The sequence below is a fragment of the Nelumbo lutea genome, chromosome 1, assembly GCF_056320005.1.
Source record: "Nelumbo lutea isolate HS-2025 chromosome 1, American lotus-T2T, whole genome shotgun sequence".
Classification (NCBI taxonomy): domain Eukaryota; kingdom Viridiplantae; phylum Streptophyta; class Magnoliopsida; order Proteales; family Nelumbonaceae; genus Nelumbo; species Nelumbo lutea.
Window position 1 is genome coordinate 135112807 of NC_142684.1, and position 20658 is coordinate 135133464.

At 40.1% G+C, this 20658-nt stretch overlaps 1 protein-coding gene across 5 annotated transcripts in view; it reads right to left on the reverse strand.

Annotated features, from left to right (window-relative positions):
* The window catches only part of LOC148877733 (Telomerase activating protein Est1), a 28910-nt gene extending 14421 nt beyond the window's left edge, over nucleotides 1-14489 (reverse strand). The window contains exons 1-6 of one of the 5 annotated variants that reach the window (XM_088943127.1): nucleotides 14300-14489; nucleotides 13950-14153; nucleotides 11765-12027; nucleotides 11044-11649; nucleotides 10758-10880; nucleotides 10436-10647 (exon numbers count right to left, since the gene is read on the reverse strand). In XM_088943127.1, the coding sequence (XP_088799253.1) occupies nucleotides 10436-10647; nucleotides 10758-10880; nucleotides 11044-11649; nucleotides 11765-11839 (1016 nt within the window). In that variant the 5' untranslated portion in view covers nucleotides 11840-12027; nucleotides 13950-14153; nucleotides 14300-14489. Of the gene's footprint in view, nucleotides 1-10435; nucleotides 10648-10757; nucleotides 10881-11043; nucleotides 11650-11764; nucleotides 12028-13949 lie in introns of all 5 variants that reach the window. The other 4 variants (XM_088943133.1, XM_088943119.1, XM_088943112.1 and 1 more) reach the window with 4 other exon arrangements.
* Between the last annotated feature and the right edge of the window lie 6169 nt (nucleotides 14490-20658).

Consider the following 20658-nt stretch of genomic DNA (forward strand, 5'->3'; position numbering starts at 1 on the left):
GAGAGGAGTTTTTTAATGCCTCTTGATACTGGGTAAATTTCACATACTCATCTGCAGAAATTGTAATGGTCTGATTTGACGATGGATGAGGAGCATCACTCGTAGTTACAACGTGAGCTGACTGAGACCCAAAAGACTTCTGGTTTTTCTTTAGCAATTTCTGGCAAGTCCTTTTAGTGTGTCATGGTTCATGACAATCGTAGCAAACTACTCCCCCTGTGGCCTGAGTTCCAGCATTCCAACCACTATTACTGCCACCTCTGCTACTATTCTGAGAACGAGACCGGCCAGTTGATCCACTATTCTGACTGACAAGTGCACTAGATTGTTGTACAGGTGAGGTATGGAAACTAGTATCTGTACGAAGGACCCTAGTAAAGACATCTTTTAAGAGGTAATCTCAAGATTAGACAAAATCTGTGACTTAGCACCATCAAATTGAAGATTAAGGCCAGCCATAAAACTCATAATAGCCATATGTTCATGTTGAGTCTGCTGAATTTTGATATCAGTACTGAAAGGTAACAAGGCGTTCAATAATTCATAAGTGCACTTGAAATTCATGAAATAGGTCTGAAGAGAATGATCCTATTGTTCAGCCCGATAAAATGTCTTGCATACATCAAAAATACGGGAAATATTTTCTTTACTAGAGAACAAAAAAGCTAAATATTCCATTAGTTCTTTTACAAACTCACAGTGAGAGACATGACCGACATACTCATTCTCAATAGAATTGTGGATTTGCAAAAACAATTGAGCGTCAATCCTTAGCCATTCAGTGCGGGTCTCATCAGTAAGAGGGTCCTTAGTCAGATGGTTGTCCTTAGAGATACTCCGTAAATACAAACGAACAGTCTTACTCCAGTCTAATTAATTAGTTCCGTTTAGTTTTTGTTTAGTGATCTTAGACAGAATGGAGATAACATTAGGCATAGCCAAGTTCTTTTGTTCAACCGCCATCATAAACACAGGAAAATAAACTTTTAACAACCAGCAAAGCCAATAAAACAAAATCGGCAACAGATGCAACACCCAAACAGCAAGAAACCACAACTGGCAGCACCGAAATATCAACTGTATAAAAAGAACAAAGAAGAAAGACTTTCCTGATGGGCAAACAAACACCACAAGAGTAACACCGAGGTTGCTGTGCTACTCTCTGACCTGTTGTAGACTTGAAAGCCCTCTCCTGATCGAAGTGAAGAAGAGATGGGTGAAGGTGGGTAGGCCGATCTGGGATTCCGCTTCCACTGGTAGGGGCAGTGAGATGCAGATGTCACTCGGAATGGGTGACCTAGAGATCGCAACTGCTGCTCACTTGGGCAACATAAAGAATTCAAAGCTGCTCACTTGGGCAGCAGAGGGAAGAAAACCAAAAATTAGTTTCAGACTGGAATTGGTGTCTCCAGCTCTGATACCATGTGATAGAACAAGAATTAGAAGAAATTGATGTCTTTCTATTGAGAAAGTAGTACATATATATACAACCTTGTAGATACTAAAAATGAAGAAAATCATACAGCCTTGCAGATACAAAAAAGGAAGAAAATCATACAACCTTGCATATACAAAAAAGGAAAAAAACCATATAGCCTTGTAGATACTAAAATAGGAAGAAAATCAAAAAAAGAATAATTCCTATAATCAAGTTATTCCTAATTGGGCTAATACTACATATTTATAGCCTACAATTTCGTAACAGGAGTAAATGTCACACATTCCTAACTTGCGTAGATTGTATTCAAGCTTGTTCTTTGCAACCCCTTTGGTGAAGACATCAGCCAACTGTAGTTTAAAGGAGACATAAGGCAAGCAGACTTCTCTAGTTGTTACCCTCTCTTATAAAGTGCCTATCAACCTCAATGTGTTTAGTCTTGTCATGCTGAATTGAATTGTGGGCAATATTGATTGTAGCTTGGTTGTCACAATATAACATCATGGGCTCCTCAACTTTTATTCCAATCTTACTCGGTAGAGATCTCACCCAAAGCAGTTTTGAAACACCATAAGCCATAGATCTATATTCAGCCTCTGTACTTGATCTAGCCACAATTAACTATTTTTTACTCTTCCAAGAGACCAAGTTTCCTCCCACAAAGGTGCATACCTTTGATGTAGATCCCCTATCATCTAAGCAACTTGCCCAATCTGCACCTACGTAGGACTCCAGCTTTAAATTTTCATGGTTTGAGAAAAGAATCCCCTTGCCAGGATGCTTCTTCAGGTATGCAAGTATCCATCCTCTCAATAATTTTCCCATGCTGAACCTGAGGAGTATACATATACTGACCCATAACACTAACAACATAGGAGATGTCTGGACATGTCATACATAAATATAGTAGCCAGCCTACCATCCATTGTCCTCTAATATCTTCCCACATTCTTAACCAACTCACCATCCAAAGCACTAATTTTATGATTTGGGTCAATAGGAGTATCAACTGGTTTAGTTCCTAGCTTCCCAGTTTCCAGTAGTAAGTCCAACACATACTTCCTCTGAGAGATAAAAATCCCATACTTGGATCTTGCAACCTCAATCCCCAGAATGTATTTCAGTTCACCTAGATCCTTAATCTCAAACTCTTGTTGTAGTGACTTCTTGAATGCACCAATCCCCTTCAGATCATTTCCTGTAACAACTATATCATCTACATATACAATCAATACTAACAAGAAAGACTCTCCTTTTTACAAAGAGAATATGGTTAGATTGAGTCTATATGTATCCAAAACGGATAAGTGCCCCCTTGAACATGTCAAACCATTCCCTAGGTGATTGTTCCAAACCATATAACGATTTCTTCAGCCTACAAACTTTTCCCTTACCAACATCCTCATAAAACCAACTGGAATGTCCATATATACCTCCTCTTGCAGATCACCATTAAGGAAAGCATTTTTAACATCAAGTTGGAATAGAGGCCATGAATAGGTAGCTACTAGGGACGAGAATTCAAATTGAGCTCATCTTAGAAACTGGTGCAAAATTCTCCAAGTAATCAATACCATAAGTCTATGTTAATAAGGCTCTTTCTCCAAACCCGAGTGGAAAGTAGCTATGCAAGAAGAAATTGAAGCCTTGGTTAAGAATCAAACATGGGAGATAGTTGATCTTCCTACAGACAAAGAGACAGTTGGATGTAGATGGGTGTTCATTGGGTATAGACACAGAATCCAAGGAAGAAAGGAAAACATGGTAGGAGGGTGATAAGGCACTACAGGAGAGATGGTGTGAAATGCAATGGGTTGTACACTTTCTCTTCCCTTTGCGGAGTGCAATGGAAAGATCAAGATTAGTGGGATTAGTTGCCACAACAGTGTTAGGTACAAAACATCATTATTAGGGGAAATAATAGGCTCAGGCTCAAAGGAAATACCTGGAACTGCATCAACCTAACTTGGGATCTCAGATGAACTAACAGAAAGTGGTGCAGGTTCTTTTAAAAAATCAGAGCATGTGTGGAGTCAACCCTCTTGTGGCGGCACTGATAGGACAAGAATGTGAACACTCCCCTTGAGGAGAACCACCCAAAAAAAATAAAGTAGACTAAAAAAATGTAACATCCATAGTGACAAACCTGCTCCCTGACACTGGATCATAATAACAATACCCCTTTTGGTTTTGAGCATACCCAAGGAAAACACATTTCTTGGCCTTAGGATCCAATTTCTTGCAATGAGGACGAAGAATGTGAACAAAGGAGACACACCCAAAGATTCTCAAAGGTATATGAAATATCTCCCCATTTGAAAAAAAGCAAGCTGAAAGGTGCCTTAAACCCCAAAGTGCGTGAAGGAACACGGTTAATCATATACACTATTGTGGGAATTGCATCCCCCCAAAAATGAATAGGAACTAAGGCACACACCATAAGGCTCCTTGCCACCTCCACAATATGTCTATTCTTCCTCTTTACTACCCCATCCTATTGTCATGTGTATGCATAACTACTTTGATGAATCACACCATGTTCCAAAAAGTATGAGGACAAGTCCTCATATTCTCTTGCATTATTTGATCTGAAAACTTTAGTTCTCACTCCAAATTGTGTGAGAACCATTTGGTAGAACTGTCGCACCAAAATGGGTACTTCATCACGTGACCTTATCAGATATATCTAAGAATACCGTGTATGATCATCTACAAACAAGAGAAAATAGTGGTAACCACCCATGGAAAAAAATGTGAAAAGGACCCCATACATCAGTGTGAACAATATCAAAAGCAAATGAACTTTTATTACTTGGTTTAAAAGAATATCTACAATTCTTTCCCAACTGACAACTTTCACATTCCAAACTAGACAAATGAATAGACTCAAACAACTTTGGAAACAAAAACGATTATGCTAGAGCATAATCTGACTCATTGACTATGATCCATCCACTACTACTGCTGCTACTAACATGATGGCTCTGATGTCTCGAAATCTCATCCAGAAGGTAGACTCCATTCACCTCACGACCACTCCCAATCGTCCTCTTTAATTCCAGACCCTGTAAAACACAATTACCAAGAAAAAAGGTCACTGAATAGTTCAAACTTTTTATCAGAGAGCCTATTGAAAGAAGATTAGTGTGGAGTTTAGGGACATGTGAGACAGAGGACAAAGTAATGTCATTAGTCACTCTAACTGTCCCTTTCCTAGCAATGGAAATATGGGAACCATCTGTTGTAAAGACTCTATCTCTACCAGAGCACAAGTAATAAGAACTAAAAAGGAAGTAGTATGGTTGGCTCCTGCACTGTTCTGCCCATCTAAAGAACTAGAACTAGCTGAATCCTTATTCATAAGTTGTTTATACTTCTCCAATTCAGTCCTCACTGTTGCTGCTGCAATGGACTCCATATCAACCTAGGAGAGGGGGTCCTGAAGGGTCTCTTGTAATTACCACATTTGCATTTCCCTTCTTGTTCTTGATCCGAGTTGGTACGAGATGAGGATAAAGCTTCCAATAAGTGTCTCTGGTATGCTTAGTTTTCTTTTAACAGTCACACACTAAGTCCTTGTCCTCCTTCCTAGCCTCACTACTCCCCATGTCTCCATTTCACTTACATTTAACTATACTAACCATAACTGACTGATCAATCCCAGGCTGTCTCAACATGAATTCCTCCCCAGAGACAAAGGCATAAGCTTGAGAAAGAGTCACACTTTCTCTAAAAAGGAGATGTTGCCTAGCAATGTCAAATTTAGGGTTCAGCCCAGCCAAGAGCACAAAAACGCTATTTTCAGCATGGAGAAATAGGTGGCAAGAGGTCTATCTCCCTATTTTGTACTAATCACTTGATTCCCTACCTGATAGGCTTAGCTACATTTTGCTTCTAGGAATAAGTTTCAGTCACTCAATCCCAAATCTCCTTTGCAGTATTAGCCCACAAAAAAATTTACCAATGTGAAGTAACATAAGAGTTACACAACTAGGTCATCACCATGTAATTCTCCTGTACCCTCCGAGAGGGATCTGTATCAGGTTACTTCTCCCCGAATGATGTACCCCAGTTTCCCACAAGCACCAATGGCCATTTTGGTTGATTGTGCCCATTCTAGATAATTTGTACCATCAAATTTCACTGTAACAATAATTCCAGACCCAAAAAAATATCACTACTACCTCCAACACCCAAACCCATGTTACCAGTGAACTTCTACTCGGTACTCTAACTCTCCATTTTACTTCAAACAGTTCAAAAGCATAAAATAATTAGGTAGAGAGCCTCTAAGATCAAATCAATCTCACACACAAAGGTAACAAACCTTTCCAGAGAAAAATCTCTCTCTTCCCATTGTCTCCCACCGGAGAGAAAAGTGAATCTGCCACTCTAGAAGGCCCAGAAAATTCCAGAAAGCTAACCGCCCCCTATAGAATACCTAAAGAAGTCCAACAATACCTAAGCGCCCAAGATCATATCAAAATTAAAGAGTCCAACTTGACTAGGACTCTTCCCCGCACTCCAGTTCTTCCTGATTTTGATGCCAAAACATAGATCACCCTCTTGATGACTAGACCACACCAAAAACACCCAAGAACTGGGCAATCTGAAGTAGATCAATCAGCCATTTATCTCCTCATGCAATCGACTGATCTAGGAGTGCATGGAAAAAAACTCCAAGAAACCCTAGCCTGGCTTTGATACCAAGTAGAAAAGTGTTGAAATAAAAAATCTGTAAAACAAATGAATATTTCTTGAAGAAGAGAAGAAAGGAGAAAGAGAAGAGAAGAGATTTGAGAGAAAAGAGAGCAATAATGCTAGCCGCCCTCTTCACTATTATTTATAGTCTAAAATAATAAAGAGTACAAAGACCAATATGCCCTTATAGGGCGGCTAACACATAAAACAGCATAAAACATTTAAAATAACTACTCAAAAAGGACCCAACAAGAGTGTTGTGGTCCCCATTTCCTATCTAAACATTAAATAACAAAAAACTACTACTACAGACTACACAATTTGTCCATAACCTCAACAACTCTCGAACGAAGAGGAGACTCACTAGCTCAAAAACTCCAGTTGCTTCTTCCTCTCAAATCTCATCCAAGCTTTGCAAGTTATACTGTTCCTCTTAGAAGCGGGAAGCTCCAGGACCACTGTGAAATGTGTCGGTTCCGTCATTTCTTCAAAAGAAGAAATGCTAATCTTGGACCGGAAACCAACATGTCAATGCTAATCTTGCCAACCACGAAAACATCCCTCATTTCTTCAAAAGAAGAAACCCTAAAGTGCTTTAGAGGTCACAAAGACCAGCATATCACACCATAGAGAATCCAATAGACTATGAATAGAACAGTTCTGCCTCTCAAATCCCATTCTTCCCTCTCACTTGATCCCTCTCTCTCAGTCAATCTCTCTACCTCTTCTCCACTCCCCATCATTGTCGTCATCTTCGCCCCATTCTCTGCCGTTGCAACTGATGTAAAACAGAGCACCACTAGCATCAAAGCAACTACTCCATTTCTGCTCCATTGCTAATTATTAAATATTTTTCATTGCTTCATGGAATTTATTTGTAATTTTGAATATTATTTTAATTTTTAATAACTTATTTTAAATTTTAAATTATTTATATTTTTTATTTGTATTAATTATTAAATATTTTATTTTTTATTAATTATTAACTATTTTATTTCTTTTTAAGATATTATTTTGCTAATTATTACTTTTTCATTGCTTCATGGAATTTATTCGTATTTTTCAATATTATCTTGATAATAATAAATTATAATTTTTATTCATATTAATAATTAAATATTCTATTATTTTTAGTTTTTATTCGTATTAATTATTAAGTATTTTATGAAATAGTGCAAACTGAACTCAAAATAACCAAATAGTTTGTTCTATTCTAGGGGTAAAACAGTAAAATCAAGCAATTTCAGATGTTGAAGAGCTGATCCAACACAAAAAAACTTATCTATTCAGAGCCTCTAAAAAGTATAAAGGCATCTATGCTGCTTTTCAGATTTCAGACACATAATATCATTTTAACTTTTCAGATTTATCAAATGCCATTCATGAATTACTACCATGTACTTGGCAAACAACATACAACAAACTATGCCCTCCTACAAATGCCTAGTTAGCTCACCCAAACAAACATCTGATAACAACTAGTTATAAGAAGGTAGAGACCTAAGGAACCTCAATTACCATTTTCATTTATTCCTATATTGAACCTTAAGTGAAATTCGGAAATAACCAAAAGTGCCCCTAAAACTATAACCACTGGTGCAATCAAATTATAATTTTTTTCCCAAAATCCAAAATGTTATTTTTTGGATTGGTAAAAGGATTGGCACATTTTGAAATGTTGGAATTCTGGGGGAAAGATGGTAAAATTATCATAGATCTCAAAAAGATCTTCCAGCAAGTTAAAGAGAGAATCAATAATCCAACAGATAATGAAAAACTCATGCTCATTAGAAGGTTGGAAAGATAGCAAATATAATTACCGTTTCCCCATTGCAAATAAACAATGACTATTCCAATTGCAGATTTTTGGAGTATTTGCAAAGCACAGAATAAACAGACACTTGAATCTCTAATGAGAATATGTAAGGAGATTTGCTCATACCTCATTGATGTGACTTCAATTTCCGGAAAAAAATAAGGGCATGAGAACCCCCTCCCCCCCCCCCCAAAAAAAAAAAAAAAAGTACCAGACATCAAGTATGAAACAGAGTAACCACCATAAGAAAGCCTTGAAATACATGCAAAAAATATTAACGAACCACTAGTGCCATAATCAAACTTGAGTTTTGCATTCACTAATAACCCCTCATTTGGTCACAAATGTTTACCCACTCCATGAAATCTCCTTATCAACCTCCCTTCTAATAATATTTTATGGTACAGTACAACCATAAAAGAAAAAGAAATATTTTTCATCAGCAGAGATGAAAGAATCATAAATAAACAAATAATTGAAAACCAACCATATAAAGATGTAGACCTTAAGATTCAAAATAAACAAACTATCCTAGAGGATCTAAATAAAAAGAATTTAATTTACTTTAGAAAATAATTGTCAATGACATCGATATAGACAAGTGAAGTATATGGTGTAGATGACAGAAAAAGCAATTTAGGAATTAAATCATTTCCTATAGCATGATTGCAGAACCAAACAGCTAGAGGAAAGGTTGTATACTTAAGCAATAGTTTCAAGAAGAGCAGAGACAGTGATACTGTTAAGGGAGTGGTTGTTGAATTGTTTCATTTAGTTTCCACTTTAGTTTATTTACAATTTTACATCTGGGGTATATGTCTTTTTCTTTTTATTATTTAAATGGGGGCAGAATTGTAATCTTTCTATTGGCTATTGGATTATAAATAGGGGTGTGGCTAATTGGGAGACTAGTTTTCTCTCCAATTGGTACTTGGTAGTTTTATTTTTCTCTAAAACCTGCTGTTCTCTTCTTCCTCTTGCTTTCTTATTTCTGAGTACCATGTACAGAACTTTGTGTAGATACTTGATCTACCCAAAGGTCAAAGGGCAGAAAATATTAACTTCTTGGGAAATTCTATAAATCTAGTTTCACTTTTAAGGTATGGTACAAATGCAAGTGGTGTGTTTTAATATTAATGGATTTTGTCTGGAAATGCATTTTGTTATTCATGCATGCATGGACTCCCCTAAATGGATGATGTCTCTGACTCTATTTGGGACACATCTCAGAGTCAGACACTCCATTGATTCTTGAGGACACTTCTATGTAACATTTCCTATCTCCTAGCTTATTTGACATAAATGACCAGCTAATGTACAAGAGGAATGCCAATTTTCATATTAAACATTACATGGTAACAAAAGCAACATTTTTTACAGGTATATAATATTAGAATTAAAGAAAACAATATCAATAGTATATATTTTTCCATAACATGTGTATAAGTCCATGTTTTCTCATCTTGCCAAGTAAAACACTTGGACACATGTCAGATTCCAACTCCATTGTCAGTTTCCATGCAACAATAACATATCTCCATCCTCATTTTCTTGATATGCCCCTGGGGTTCTCTCCACACATTTTGTCACTAGCAAGTGGCAGGGTGTCCAATTAAAGTGATGGACTACTGAGGTTTTCCTACATTGACTAATCTTATCTATGATAGACTAAAATTATGCATAAAGCTTATGAGATGGGCTAAAGGACTTGATGACCAAAAACCAATTAAATTAATCAAATTCAAGAAAACCCAACTCCTAACAGGGATGCTGAAAAAGAAACCCATGAATCAGTGCAAAAATTCATTCACAAGAAGTCATAGAAGAAATTGGTTGAAAGGTCAACCAATGGAAAGCATGACAAAGAAGGACCCCTCTGTGTACTAAAATACAGTAATAACCAATAATTATCACAACTACGTAAGGATGGTCCTTACAGTGCATTCATTACAATTCTGGAGATTTATCAACAATAGATTAACCTTATTATTTTTGCAAATAATATGGACCTAATAAATAATACATTCTTACTGACCCATTAATCTTAAAATTTAATATTATAAGCAATCAGAATCTCAGGTTTGATGGGTTATATCATGAAGTACTTCTCCATCTCTATCAAAGAATAACATTTCCTATAAGTTCAAAAGTCTATACCTATTAAACTTCAATTCATCATAAGCTTCATGAATAAGATAAACCAACTTGAAAGGGGGAAGAAAAGATGAAGGTTTTGACAATGAAATGAAAGGTCAACAAATGAACCAGCATATAAGTGGTAAAAAACAATCTGGTTAATAAAGGAAAAGAAATGCAAGACAATTCAAAATCATTACATAAGGGAAGGATAATAGGATAAATCCAAGATATACAAAAAGAAAAGGAACAAATAAGTAAATGCTTAAGTCACCAAGGTATGCATCAATTCAGAAAAACAAAATTACAGCTATCAAGTTATGTATATGTTCTGAAATGATTACCTTGATTTTAAGTAAAACATGCTTATCATCCTAACTATGAGAGACCATAATCTAGTTTCCACACAACCAACATCTTCAATTGCTTCCTGCATGTTGCTTGTAGAAAGACAGGCTCTAGAATGTGCTTTAGTTTCAGCATAGATTCTTTCATATGGTTTATTGAAGTTGAAACTGACCTCCTTAGACAGAGAATTAAAATTACAGGACCTATTCTGTAGGATCAAAAAGGCAGTTATTGAAAGTCATTAGCAAGATGAGAAAACGGACATTTTGAAATGATAAGGACAACACTAAACAACACAACAAGTAGACAAAAATTTACCTTCTCAAACAGTAAAATCAGGTTATTCCAGGCATCAGGGAAAGGCTCCTTAACAGCCAGACTTCTTACACAATGATACAGTGCTAGGAACTCATCACTAACATATATTGCCAGTACAGCAAACTGAGAGTAACATTTATAAAAATGATGAACCCATCTTACAAGAAGTAAATATAACAATAAAAACAACATTGTATGAAGGGGAAAGAAACTTAAATGTCTCAAGGAAGATGAAAAAATATCAACAGTATGTGGATTGAATGAAAAAGAATTGACAAAAAAATACCTGATTATGTGGGTTTCCACTATCTGGCCAAATCATAGATGCATTTAAGTAGTGGGTGGCTGCAATTGACCAATCACGTTTTTTATCATCTTGATTTCCACAAAGTTCCCTGTATCGAGCAAGGTCCCCGAGATAGATCAAACAACGGTGGCATGAAAATCTGCATCTACAAATTTGTGTCGACTCCACAGAACTGGAAGAACAACCTTCATTGGAGTAAAAAAGTTCCTTTGGAAGTCCATAGCTTCTTTTGATTTTTGTGATCAAATCTTGGTAAAATTCAGTAGCTTCTGACAGGAATAACCTAAACCCTTCCATGAGTTTATCGCTGCTATGTTTTTCAATAGCAACATTTTGTGGTGCCACCGAGTTGATAGTTTCTGCATTGACAGAACTTTGCAGTATTCTATTACGATATTCATCAATATGTTTATAGTGAACCCGCCACAGAGAATATTCAATGTCTTGAAGCTCTGCCAGTTCATGGTCAGTCAAGATGATTTTCTCATAGATAGAGCGCACTCTATGGTATAATACCCGAACATCAGGGTGCAACAGACCCTTTGAATGGATCGATGTCCATAATTGTTTTTCTGCATCAACAGCCTAAAGAAAAAGATTTTCAAAATCAGATACCATATAGATCCCCTTACAAATTTAAAAGACAAATTCTATCACATAACATGGGAAAGTCATGACCAGTTTTAACTTCAGGAATCACCTCAACAATAAGATTTCTAGTTCCATTTTCATCATTGTGAGGACTTGTTGCATTAACATGCATTATTGAAGTCATTAAGTAGATGAACCTGTTCAGTGGAACCTTGTAGACCTAACATGCAACGTTGAAGTGGCTTCTGCAGTACAGTTACTTCTTCAAACACAGATCATAGGATCAATTCAATCTCCTCATTGATGATGAGGAAAGAATGTTGAATCCAGAGAGAACCAATCAACTATTCTGCATTTCAGTCTCAAGATGATCTACCAAAAAGAGACAAATGTTAGTCAATGATGTCATTCATCAAAAAATAAAAGATCATGAACTAAAAAAAGATCTGAAAATTTTTGCATGACTTGGTGATAATGTTGAGTGATATCTCAAAAGTATTAGATGCCACATGCAGACATGCTCCAGCCACACATGGAAAGCATTAAAAGTTGTGTGTGCATTTATTACTATGAATGTTGGAAAACAAATTCTGAATTATAACAGAAACTTCGATTAACACCCAAAGACATTATGTGTGTTCAAAAATATCACAGTTTTGAGCAGCATAAGTTAGCCCTGATTTTTTGGTAAGTTATCCCTCTCTTTTAGAAGATGCTACCTACTTTTTTCTATTTTGTATACATAGAATATCAAAGAAGCAACTCTTCTGGTATGGCTAGATGGCTACAGTAGCAGCCTCCTATGCCTTGATCACGGGACACCAGGAAATGTATGGGCCAAGTTCACAAATAATAACACATTAGACTCCATATAATGCTACTGATGTTCAGTATTCAAGGCATTAGTAGCCACTATGGAAAGAAGTTTACATTACAGTCACATTGGTATGCCTCATGTACGAATTACATAATTTAAATCATATGCCAGCAAAAATCATTTAGAAAAAGAAAAGACTAAACTATGTGAAAAAATCAACCTTTCCTTCACAGTGAAGGATTTATCATTTCTTTTGCAACACTTGGCGTCAAGCTGATGAATAGATGCCAATCCTGCTGATCTTGTTTATAATGAGTATTTAAATCACCTCAATTAATGTAATTTTTAGTAGGTTGGCCTTCAAAACCTTGTATAAGGAGTAAAACTTCTTCTCATCTGTAACACTTCCTCCTCCTAAAATGATGGAAGGCCATCATTTGTATAACTCTCCGATAAGACAAATATGTGGACAAGATATGAAACATAAGCTAGTTATCATAAAACATCTGCCAAGCTGTCCGATTTACAACTTCAACTTTTTTTTATGAATTTCCAACATCAACCTCACAAAGGAGCATTTTCAGCTATGCTGACATATAAGCTAGATGCACCACAAATCTCAACCCTTTCTCTGGCTTCAACCTTCCAAACATAGAATGTATCTTAATCTACTTATGTTGAAGTGCTCTAGTGATCCAGTTTCTTTTCCTCGCGCTTCATAAAATCATAGTTATTATTAGATTTGTTGTAATTGGAAAAATGAGTAACCTGTCCATGTGGTTGAAATCGGTTATTTGTTAACTTTCCAAGACAGTGCGGAGTCAAGTAATTGTATGCCTCAAGTGCATGTTTTCTAAGACCTTCACAAATGGTAGATATGCACTCAAGTCAAATTGTTCTAATTGATAAGAAATGGTTCTTGGAGTGGAATTGTTAGATAAGAAACTCGAGAGCCATGAGAGCCAATTCTGCAGTTCAAGGAAGAGTTGCATTGCAATTTAGGAAAATAAGAAAACTATATTACAGACATTTTACTTGGGAAGCTTTCCATATTTATAAATAGAGTATCTATCATTTATTCCAGTAACCTGAAATTAAAAGGTCCAGTTTGCTGCAACATTCGCAACCCAACTAAAGCCCAATTCATCAAAAGACTCTAACACAAATGAATTGTACTCGACAACGTAGCACTTAAAAGCAGCAAGAATAGCTTTCAGAATTAATAACGCAACCTTATAGAACATTAATCAAAACCAGCCAAAGGAATACAACACAGAAAGAAGCACTGTGGAGAGCAAATACCGAGAGTACCCAGTTCAACAATTCAACCAACAGCCATGAACTTCTCTACTAAAAGAACTATAAAATAAAAACGCAAAGACCCTAGAAGAAAAAACCTTTAAAAAGACCCAGATCAAAGAAACAGCTAAATTATTACCTAATATAAATAAATAAACGGAACCTAGTAATAATATACCTGAACGCAGTGCCTTCTGGGCTTCTAGGCTTCAAGAACACAAGAATTCTCGAAAGCCCACATCAGGGATGATAATTCAAACTACACCTAGCGATGCCTGATCTTAAAAGCAATAAGTTAATAGCTTCCCCACCTCCGTTTTCACTTTTCAGCTTCAGAGTCCCAAGTTCCAAACTCCAGCCAACAAAAGAAGACTAGTACACACTGCACAGACAGAGAGAGGAGAAGATAGACTCGGCGTGAAGAAATGGAGTTGCCTAAAAAATACAGATTGGGCCAGGGACGCTACCTTGCTGTGAGATGGACAAAAGAAAAGGTGACGGATGAGAAGGGGATTGAAGACTATCTACCCTTGTTTGTCGGGCGAGAGACGATCGTGTAAACTGTAAAGCGACATCCATCGGACGATGACTTACGCGGACATCATCCCTTGTGTTTTAAGCTATTAATCTCATTACCCTTATCTCTCTCTCTCTCTATTCCAATTTTTTTAGTACAGAGAGAAGGTGATTCGATGCTTCTATATACACCGTTGAAGTTGCATCGTAACTGTTTCGTCCATATTGATGATGTTAGCTTTGTCTCCGAATTGTACGGCCCCCGTGATTCTTGGTTTCGGGGATTGGGGGCCCGTGGCCCCATCGCATTGGAATTATTTTTTGCGTTTTGTCTTTGGTGGGTTGGTGGCTGTTTGGGCCCGGGCCGATATTTTTGAACCTGGACCAGATGGCAGGCGTGGTGTTGGATAAGATTGGAAATGTCCAGCCCGGGCCTACCAAGCATCTGATCCTGATCAACCGTGTGAAATCCTTTGCCTGGATGGGTCGGAAATTCAACGGTGGGTCCCACGAGTCAGCATGGACCACATTTTTAAATTCTGGAATTGGCGTGGGTGGGAAAACTTCATAATTGATGTTGATACAAAGCAGATTTTTTTTTCATTTTGCTTGTTTTGCGGCTTCTAGAAACAGAATTCCATATAGTTTTTGACGGAAAATATCTAAAATTATGTAAATACATGTGGCTAGTAGGGTAGTATTTCCAAACCGCTGTAGATCCGGATGTTCGAACTGTCACCTGGTTATAGTTTCAAGTCCCATTTTTTTAAAACCTATAATTCTTTATAGAAGACCATTGATTTGCGTAATACTCATTCGACCCCGGGTTACAAAGATTAAAATATATTGAAAATTTTTAGAATTTGTTGCTGTCTAAGATGGGTCGAGGGCAACAAAGTTAATTTCGTTTCCGAGTCGAGTGATGGTTGAAGAGTTTGAGGTTTATTGCCACTTGAGGTAGAGACTCCAACGATCAAGTTAATATCAGGGTAATAGGAGGTGAATGAGGCCTCAGTAAGGAGTGCCTCTAAGAGGCCACACAAGAACCTGGAGAGTTCTTAGTAGTCCAAAGTCTAGGTGTCTACCTTGAGAGGGTTACCCCCTATGTATACTTGAGGTCGTCTTGGAGGTAGGTGTGCTTGGACGGACATGATGCATTTCGGTCCTGAGGAGTCCGGCCATCCGAAGCCGTCATGCCATTGACCCCGCATCGTGTGCCGACCTCTATTTTGCATGTGCCCTTATTGGGTCCACCTTGAGCGATGTCGTCTACCACACGCGTGCGTGCTATTGATCTAGGCCATGTGCACCTACATCATTTGCCCCCGACACTCGAGGTTGTGGTGGAGGTCTAAGCTAAGAACCTCGGCTTTGGCCAAAAGAGAGTAAGTCATCTTTACTGGGAGGGATCAATGGGCCTTGCTGATGAGGGCCTCGGCCTCGGCCAAAGAGGGTGCCTTGTCTTAACTAAGAGGCACTGGTGGGCCTTCCTTGTCAAGGGCCTTAGCCTCGACTTTGACTTCGGCTTGTTGAGGATGCACTTAGTATTGGTTGCGGTGGTATCGACTTGGTCTTCACTCTTCCTTCCAAGGAATGTCGTGGAGGCTTCTGCTTTGTAGAGGCCTCCGCCTCAGCCTCTAAGAGTTCAGGCTTGTATCAGTTGTGGGTGTGAGGCAGATTTGCCCCAACCTTGTACTCTGATGGGCCCAGTCAAACCTATGAGAGGCATCGGCTTAGGTCGATGATTTCCGAGGATGACACTTGGTGACGGGTGGTCATGCATTGGTTGTGAGTAAGACAGGTCTGACTGGTGGCAGATCGTGAACCGTGTGGGGGACGGGCTTGTGGTAAGGACCATGCACGGGATGGGTTGTTGCATTGTGTTCGTACACAAAGACGGGCACCAGGCCTACCAGGTTGCGATGCTTCCAGTTCAGGATCGTTGGGTGAACCAGTCAACACGGCGAGCAGACCGGTTGGCTCGCCTGACGTCATTTCGTCTTCCCGAGGCGAGCAACGCGTGTTGGTCGCCTGACTGGGTCGTGGAGGCAGTCACTCCGTGGTCATTGGATTGGAGGCGATTTGGGCCATCCATTTTCCTTTAAATAGGGGACTTAGTCACATTCCCCCCACAATTTGCTTCAAAGAGTTGTTGCTCTCAAAGACCTCGCCTTTCCTTTAGAGTTCCATAAACCTCATATCCTTAGGTAAAGAACCCTTTTGTAGCTATGTCTTACTCAGACTCCTGCCTAGAGTGCTATGAACTCCCAGATCCCTCAAGAGAGAGCTCATTCCGAAGTCCGTCAGCTGTCAGCAGTAGTGGAGACTGCTCATGTGAGCCCGAGGTCCTAGCTCCGAGGCTTGAGGTCGAGGTGTGAGGGAGAGGACTACCTCTATAGGCACTGAAAGCAGACGAAAGGGGCGATGACTCTCGATGAGAGTGCCAGATCTACGAGGCCTGGGGAGGCTAAGGGGTCCCCGGGGTCACCTAACGTGGTCGAGGGTGAGGAAGTCCCCAAGCTTAGTCCTAGCTTAGTGGCCGAGTACACAGACCGAGGGGTGTCAATAGGACACCTTCCGCACTCGGAGTAGGATAGCATCCTCAGCTTCGAGCAGGTGAAGAACCTAGCTAGGAAGTACTATATCACTCGGTCTTAAAGGCTTAGGGTTTCCAACACCGATGATCGGCTGTGGATATCGGAGGAGGGGGAAATCTGTGTTTACCATCACTTCTTAGAGTTTGGCCTTAGGTTTCCCCTCCATCCTCTCATCCCCAAGTTGTTGAGGTGGTATGGCATCTCAATTAGTCAACTAGTCCCCATTAGGACTATTATCGCAATGCTTTTGATGGCTCAGCTCCAAGATGTGGAGTTAACCCAGAAAATATTCTGTGCCATGTTTGTGCCAAAGCCACACCCTCGTAAGGGGGGTATATGTTAGACAGTTTTGTATGCCCTTAGCTTCAATCAAAATTGATGTACTTTATGAGTTTATTGTAAATGAATAAAAGTACATATTTGATTCATGTTCCCTTGGTATGTTTCTGTGTATTACCCTTAAACTGGACACTTATTGAGACTCGTGTTAGTTTTGAATGTTCACAGCCAGTGGGTCGGTCTGGGGAGATCTATCCTAACAAGGCTGACACTGTGGTGCCACCAAGTCGGTTGGGGTGGCTTGTCTCAGCTACCAGGGTGAGACCCTAGGCACATACAGTGTGAGATTAATTGAATCTTTGAACTGGACCAGATTTCCAGTATTGCCCTGGACCTTGGAGATTGATGGGCAAAACTGGAAAGTTACACCCGACCCCTAGACTCGATTATGATACTACACTAGGTGTCGGATCGGGCTGTCTTTGATGTACCAATCAGTGAGATCCTTAGCGGGGGTCAAAACCTGGGTATGTTGGGACAATCCGAGAATTCATCTGAGTGGGTGATCATAGTGACAGGATCAGCCCCTTTGTCGGACAAAGGTAATGATCGGGGATGCGCTCTCACTATTGGAAACCAAGACTACCGACAGCCGATTTCAACCGTTGAAATTTGTTTTGCAAAATATATTTTATATGAGATATAAAAGTATATATATTATGGTTTCTAAAATGTTTGCAAAAGGTTTTAATTCTCGGGATCCATATAAGTGGAGGGTGCAACACTGTTCCTTGCAGCCGAGGGAGAGGTCCTCTCTTGTCGGGCAGTGTATGATCATTATGGGCTGAGAGATTAAGTGTAAGACCATTGAGGATAATACCTGATGGGCTAATCTTGCATCTGCCCACAGTCCCTAGGTGTTACAAGGTGGCTTGGGCCAGGGACCACTTAGGGTAAGTGTTGGGCCCATAGAGCCCATTTGATGGGTTTCAGGGGGTGCACTGTCCATAATAGTGTATTCGACCAGGCTTTGTAACAAAGGCTGGGCCGAACCCATGTGGCTGATGTGTAGATCAATACTTGGGTCCCACGCCATACAAGGAAGCCCAACTGGGCAGCAGTTAGGAAGGTTAAGTGAGCACATAAGCTTAATGGGCCTAAAGCCCATTTTGAATTGGGCTATTAATTTAGTTAATTAAAGGGGAGAATTCTGATATGGATTAGCAGTTAGGATAGGGTCTTAATCCTATCCACTCAGAGAGTCCAGATCTGAATGTGATTCAGATCTAGAAACCTCCTAATAAGATTAGGATAAAGCTAATCTAATCTGCAAATAAGATAAGGGTTTATCCTTATCATTAGAAGAGAAGGCTGATCTAAATATGATTTGAATAAGCACCTCATAATGGGATTAGGAGCTGATCTTTTCAAGTTAACAAAAAGAAGGAGGGGACGGCAGCCTTGATAGAGACCAAGAAACAGATCAGATCCTCTTTAGTGCTGAAATCAAGAAGAGAGAATTTTGCACCTTGCGAATACTCTCTTGCCGCCTCCCTGCTCTTGCCGCCCTGTTTGCCAGTTCGATATCCAGCTGTGGGAGAAGTCAAGATTGGATCTTGACATCAGTTCTTTGAGAAAGGACTGAAAAGGGAAGCTGTGATCACGTTCCATCCTGCTGTTTCTTGTGAAGGACAGAGTTCTTGGGAAGAACACTGCTGATTCTGCTCCATCCTGCACTGCGCCATCTTCAGTGGGAGCAGTCTTTGGATCCTTCCTTGGGCGTGAACACCTTCGTTGGGAGATATTATTTCTCCGTATTAGGTATTATTCTCTCCCATTCCTTTTGGTTCAGATCTGGTTCAGTTTAAGGTTCAAGATTGATCATTGAAAATATGATTTTCTAAATAGGGAATGTGATTCCCAGTTGAAGGGAGAGAAAAAATTTTTGAAATTCGCCCCTTATTCCGCAATCTTTGGGCGTCCATGGGATGGATCTCTCAACCCCTTCAGTATATACTACTACTAGGCTCGACAAGGCTGAGTTGTTGACAACCCCTTGTCGGTACATGGTTGGAAGAACAAGTTCTTCTTTATCTCCTGTCCTGAGGGTTTGGTCGTTTAAGTCGGGATAGGGGAGTTGTGATTGCCTATCGAAAAGGCCAAGGTCTTTCTTTAGGACGATGAAGCCGAGGTGGTTACCCGCATTCGAGTGTCGGGGATGATCTGGGCCAAGCCCCTAGTGGAGGAAGAGCTTTCTTTGGTTTTTGTCGGGCTCAGTCTCGCCTGCCTCGATAGGGGAGTTCCTGTTGTCGGCTCTTAACATGTCGACTCTCATTTCTTTTTTGAGGTACTGACACGTGCTTTGCTTCCCTTCAAAGACGACGATCGACGCAAAGCAGATGCTCTTGGAGAAAGCTAAGTCGAAGAAGAGGACGCCGGGCGATGGGCCTTCACAAAGACAGGCACCACAGGAGGCGGTGCCTCGGCTACCTACACCAGCTAACGTTGGGGGTGATCGAGGGAAGAGGCCGAACGAGGGAGACCAGCATCGGGAGACTAGCTAGAAGAGGCCAATGTAGAGGGACCGCCCAACCGAGGGCTGTCAGTGAGGAAGAGAAGGGAGCAGCACACCGAGGGGGCCTCCAGGAAAAGGGGTTGCAAGGACACCTCATCTATCGGTTCCTCACCCTTCAGTCGAACCACAAGGTGAGGGGCAGTTAGTCACAAGGTAGACATTCCGCCTTCATCAGGAGGTGAAGGAAGGGGATTCTCTCGACACTTGGGGTGTCGGGAAAGCCCTTGTCATGGGGATGATCCCTCCTAGGGATCGGATTGCCATGGTGAACGAAGGGTACCCCCACCTTCGAGACCTTGAGCTACAACATCTAGACAAGGTACATTGTCTTGCTTCATTGCCTTAGTGAAAAATCTTTCTTTTGCTCCAGGCTACTGACGATGGTTTTTTGTTTTGGCAACAAGGTGGAGGTTCTTCACCAACACCAGGTGAGCTCCAAGAAGAAGAGGGAAAGGTTGGAGGTGCGAGTCATCAAGACAGAAAGTGGCAGGGATACAACTGTCTCGGTCGTGAATGATGAGAAGGAGCTGAGAGAGATGCTAAAGGAGGACCTTAAGGCAGAGAAGGCCCTTATGACTGAACTTAAAGAGGCCTTAAAGAAGTTCGAGCTGGAGCGTGTCCGCCTCGACGAAGCCCTGATGATGGCTCGGGCTCGAGTGGCAGAGGCCAAGGAGAGGGCTAGGGACATCGTCGCCATCTGGAAGATGTTCGTCGAGTACCAAGAGCTCCTCACCAATTATGGGCCGACTCCTACTTGGAGGGAATCGAGGACGCTAAGCTTCAAGTGCTGAAGTTGATGCTCGACTTCCCAGTGGACAAGCTGGGAGTGCAGAAGCTGAAGTCCCTCCTGCTCCCGTCACTGAGGATCTAGTTGCTCCTACTACCGAGGACCCAACCGTTGAGGTTGCCGAGGTCCCTGC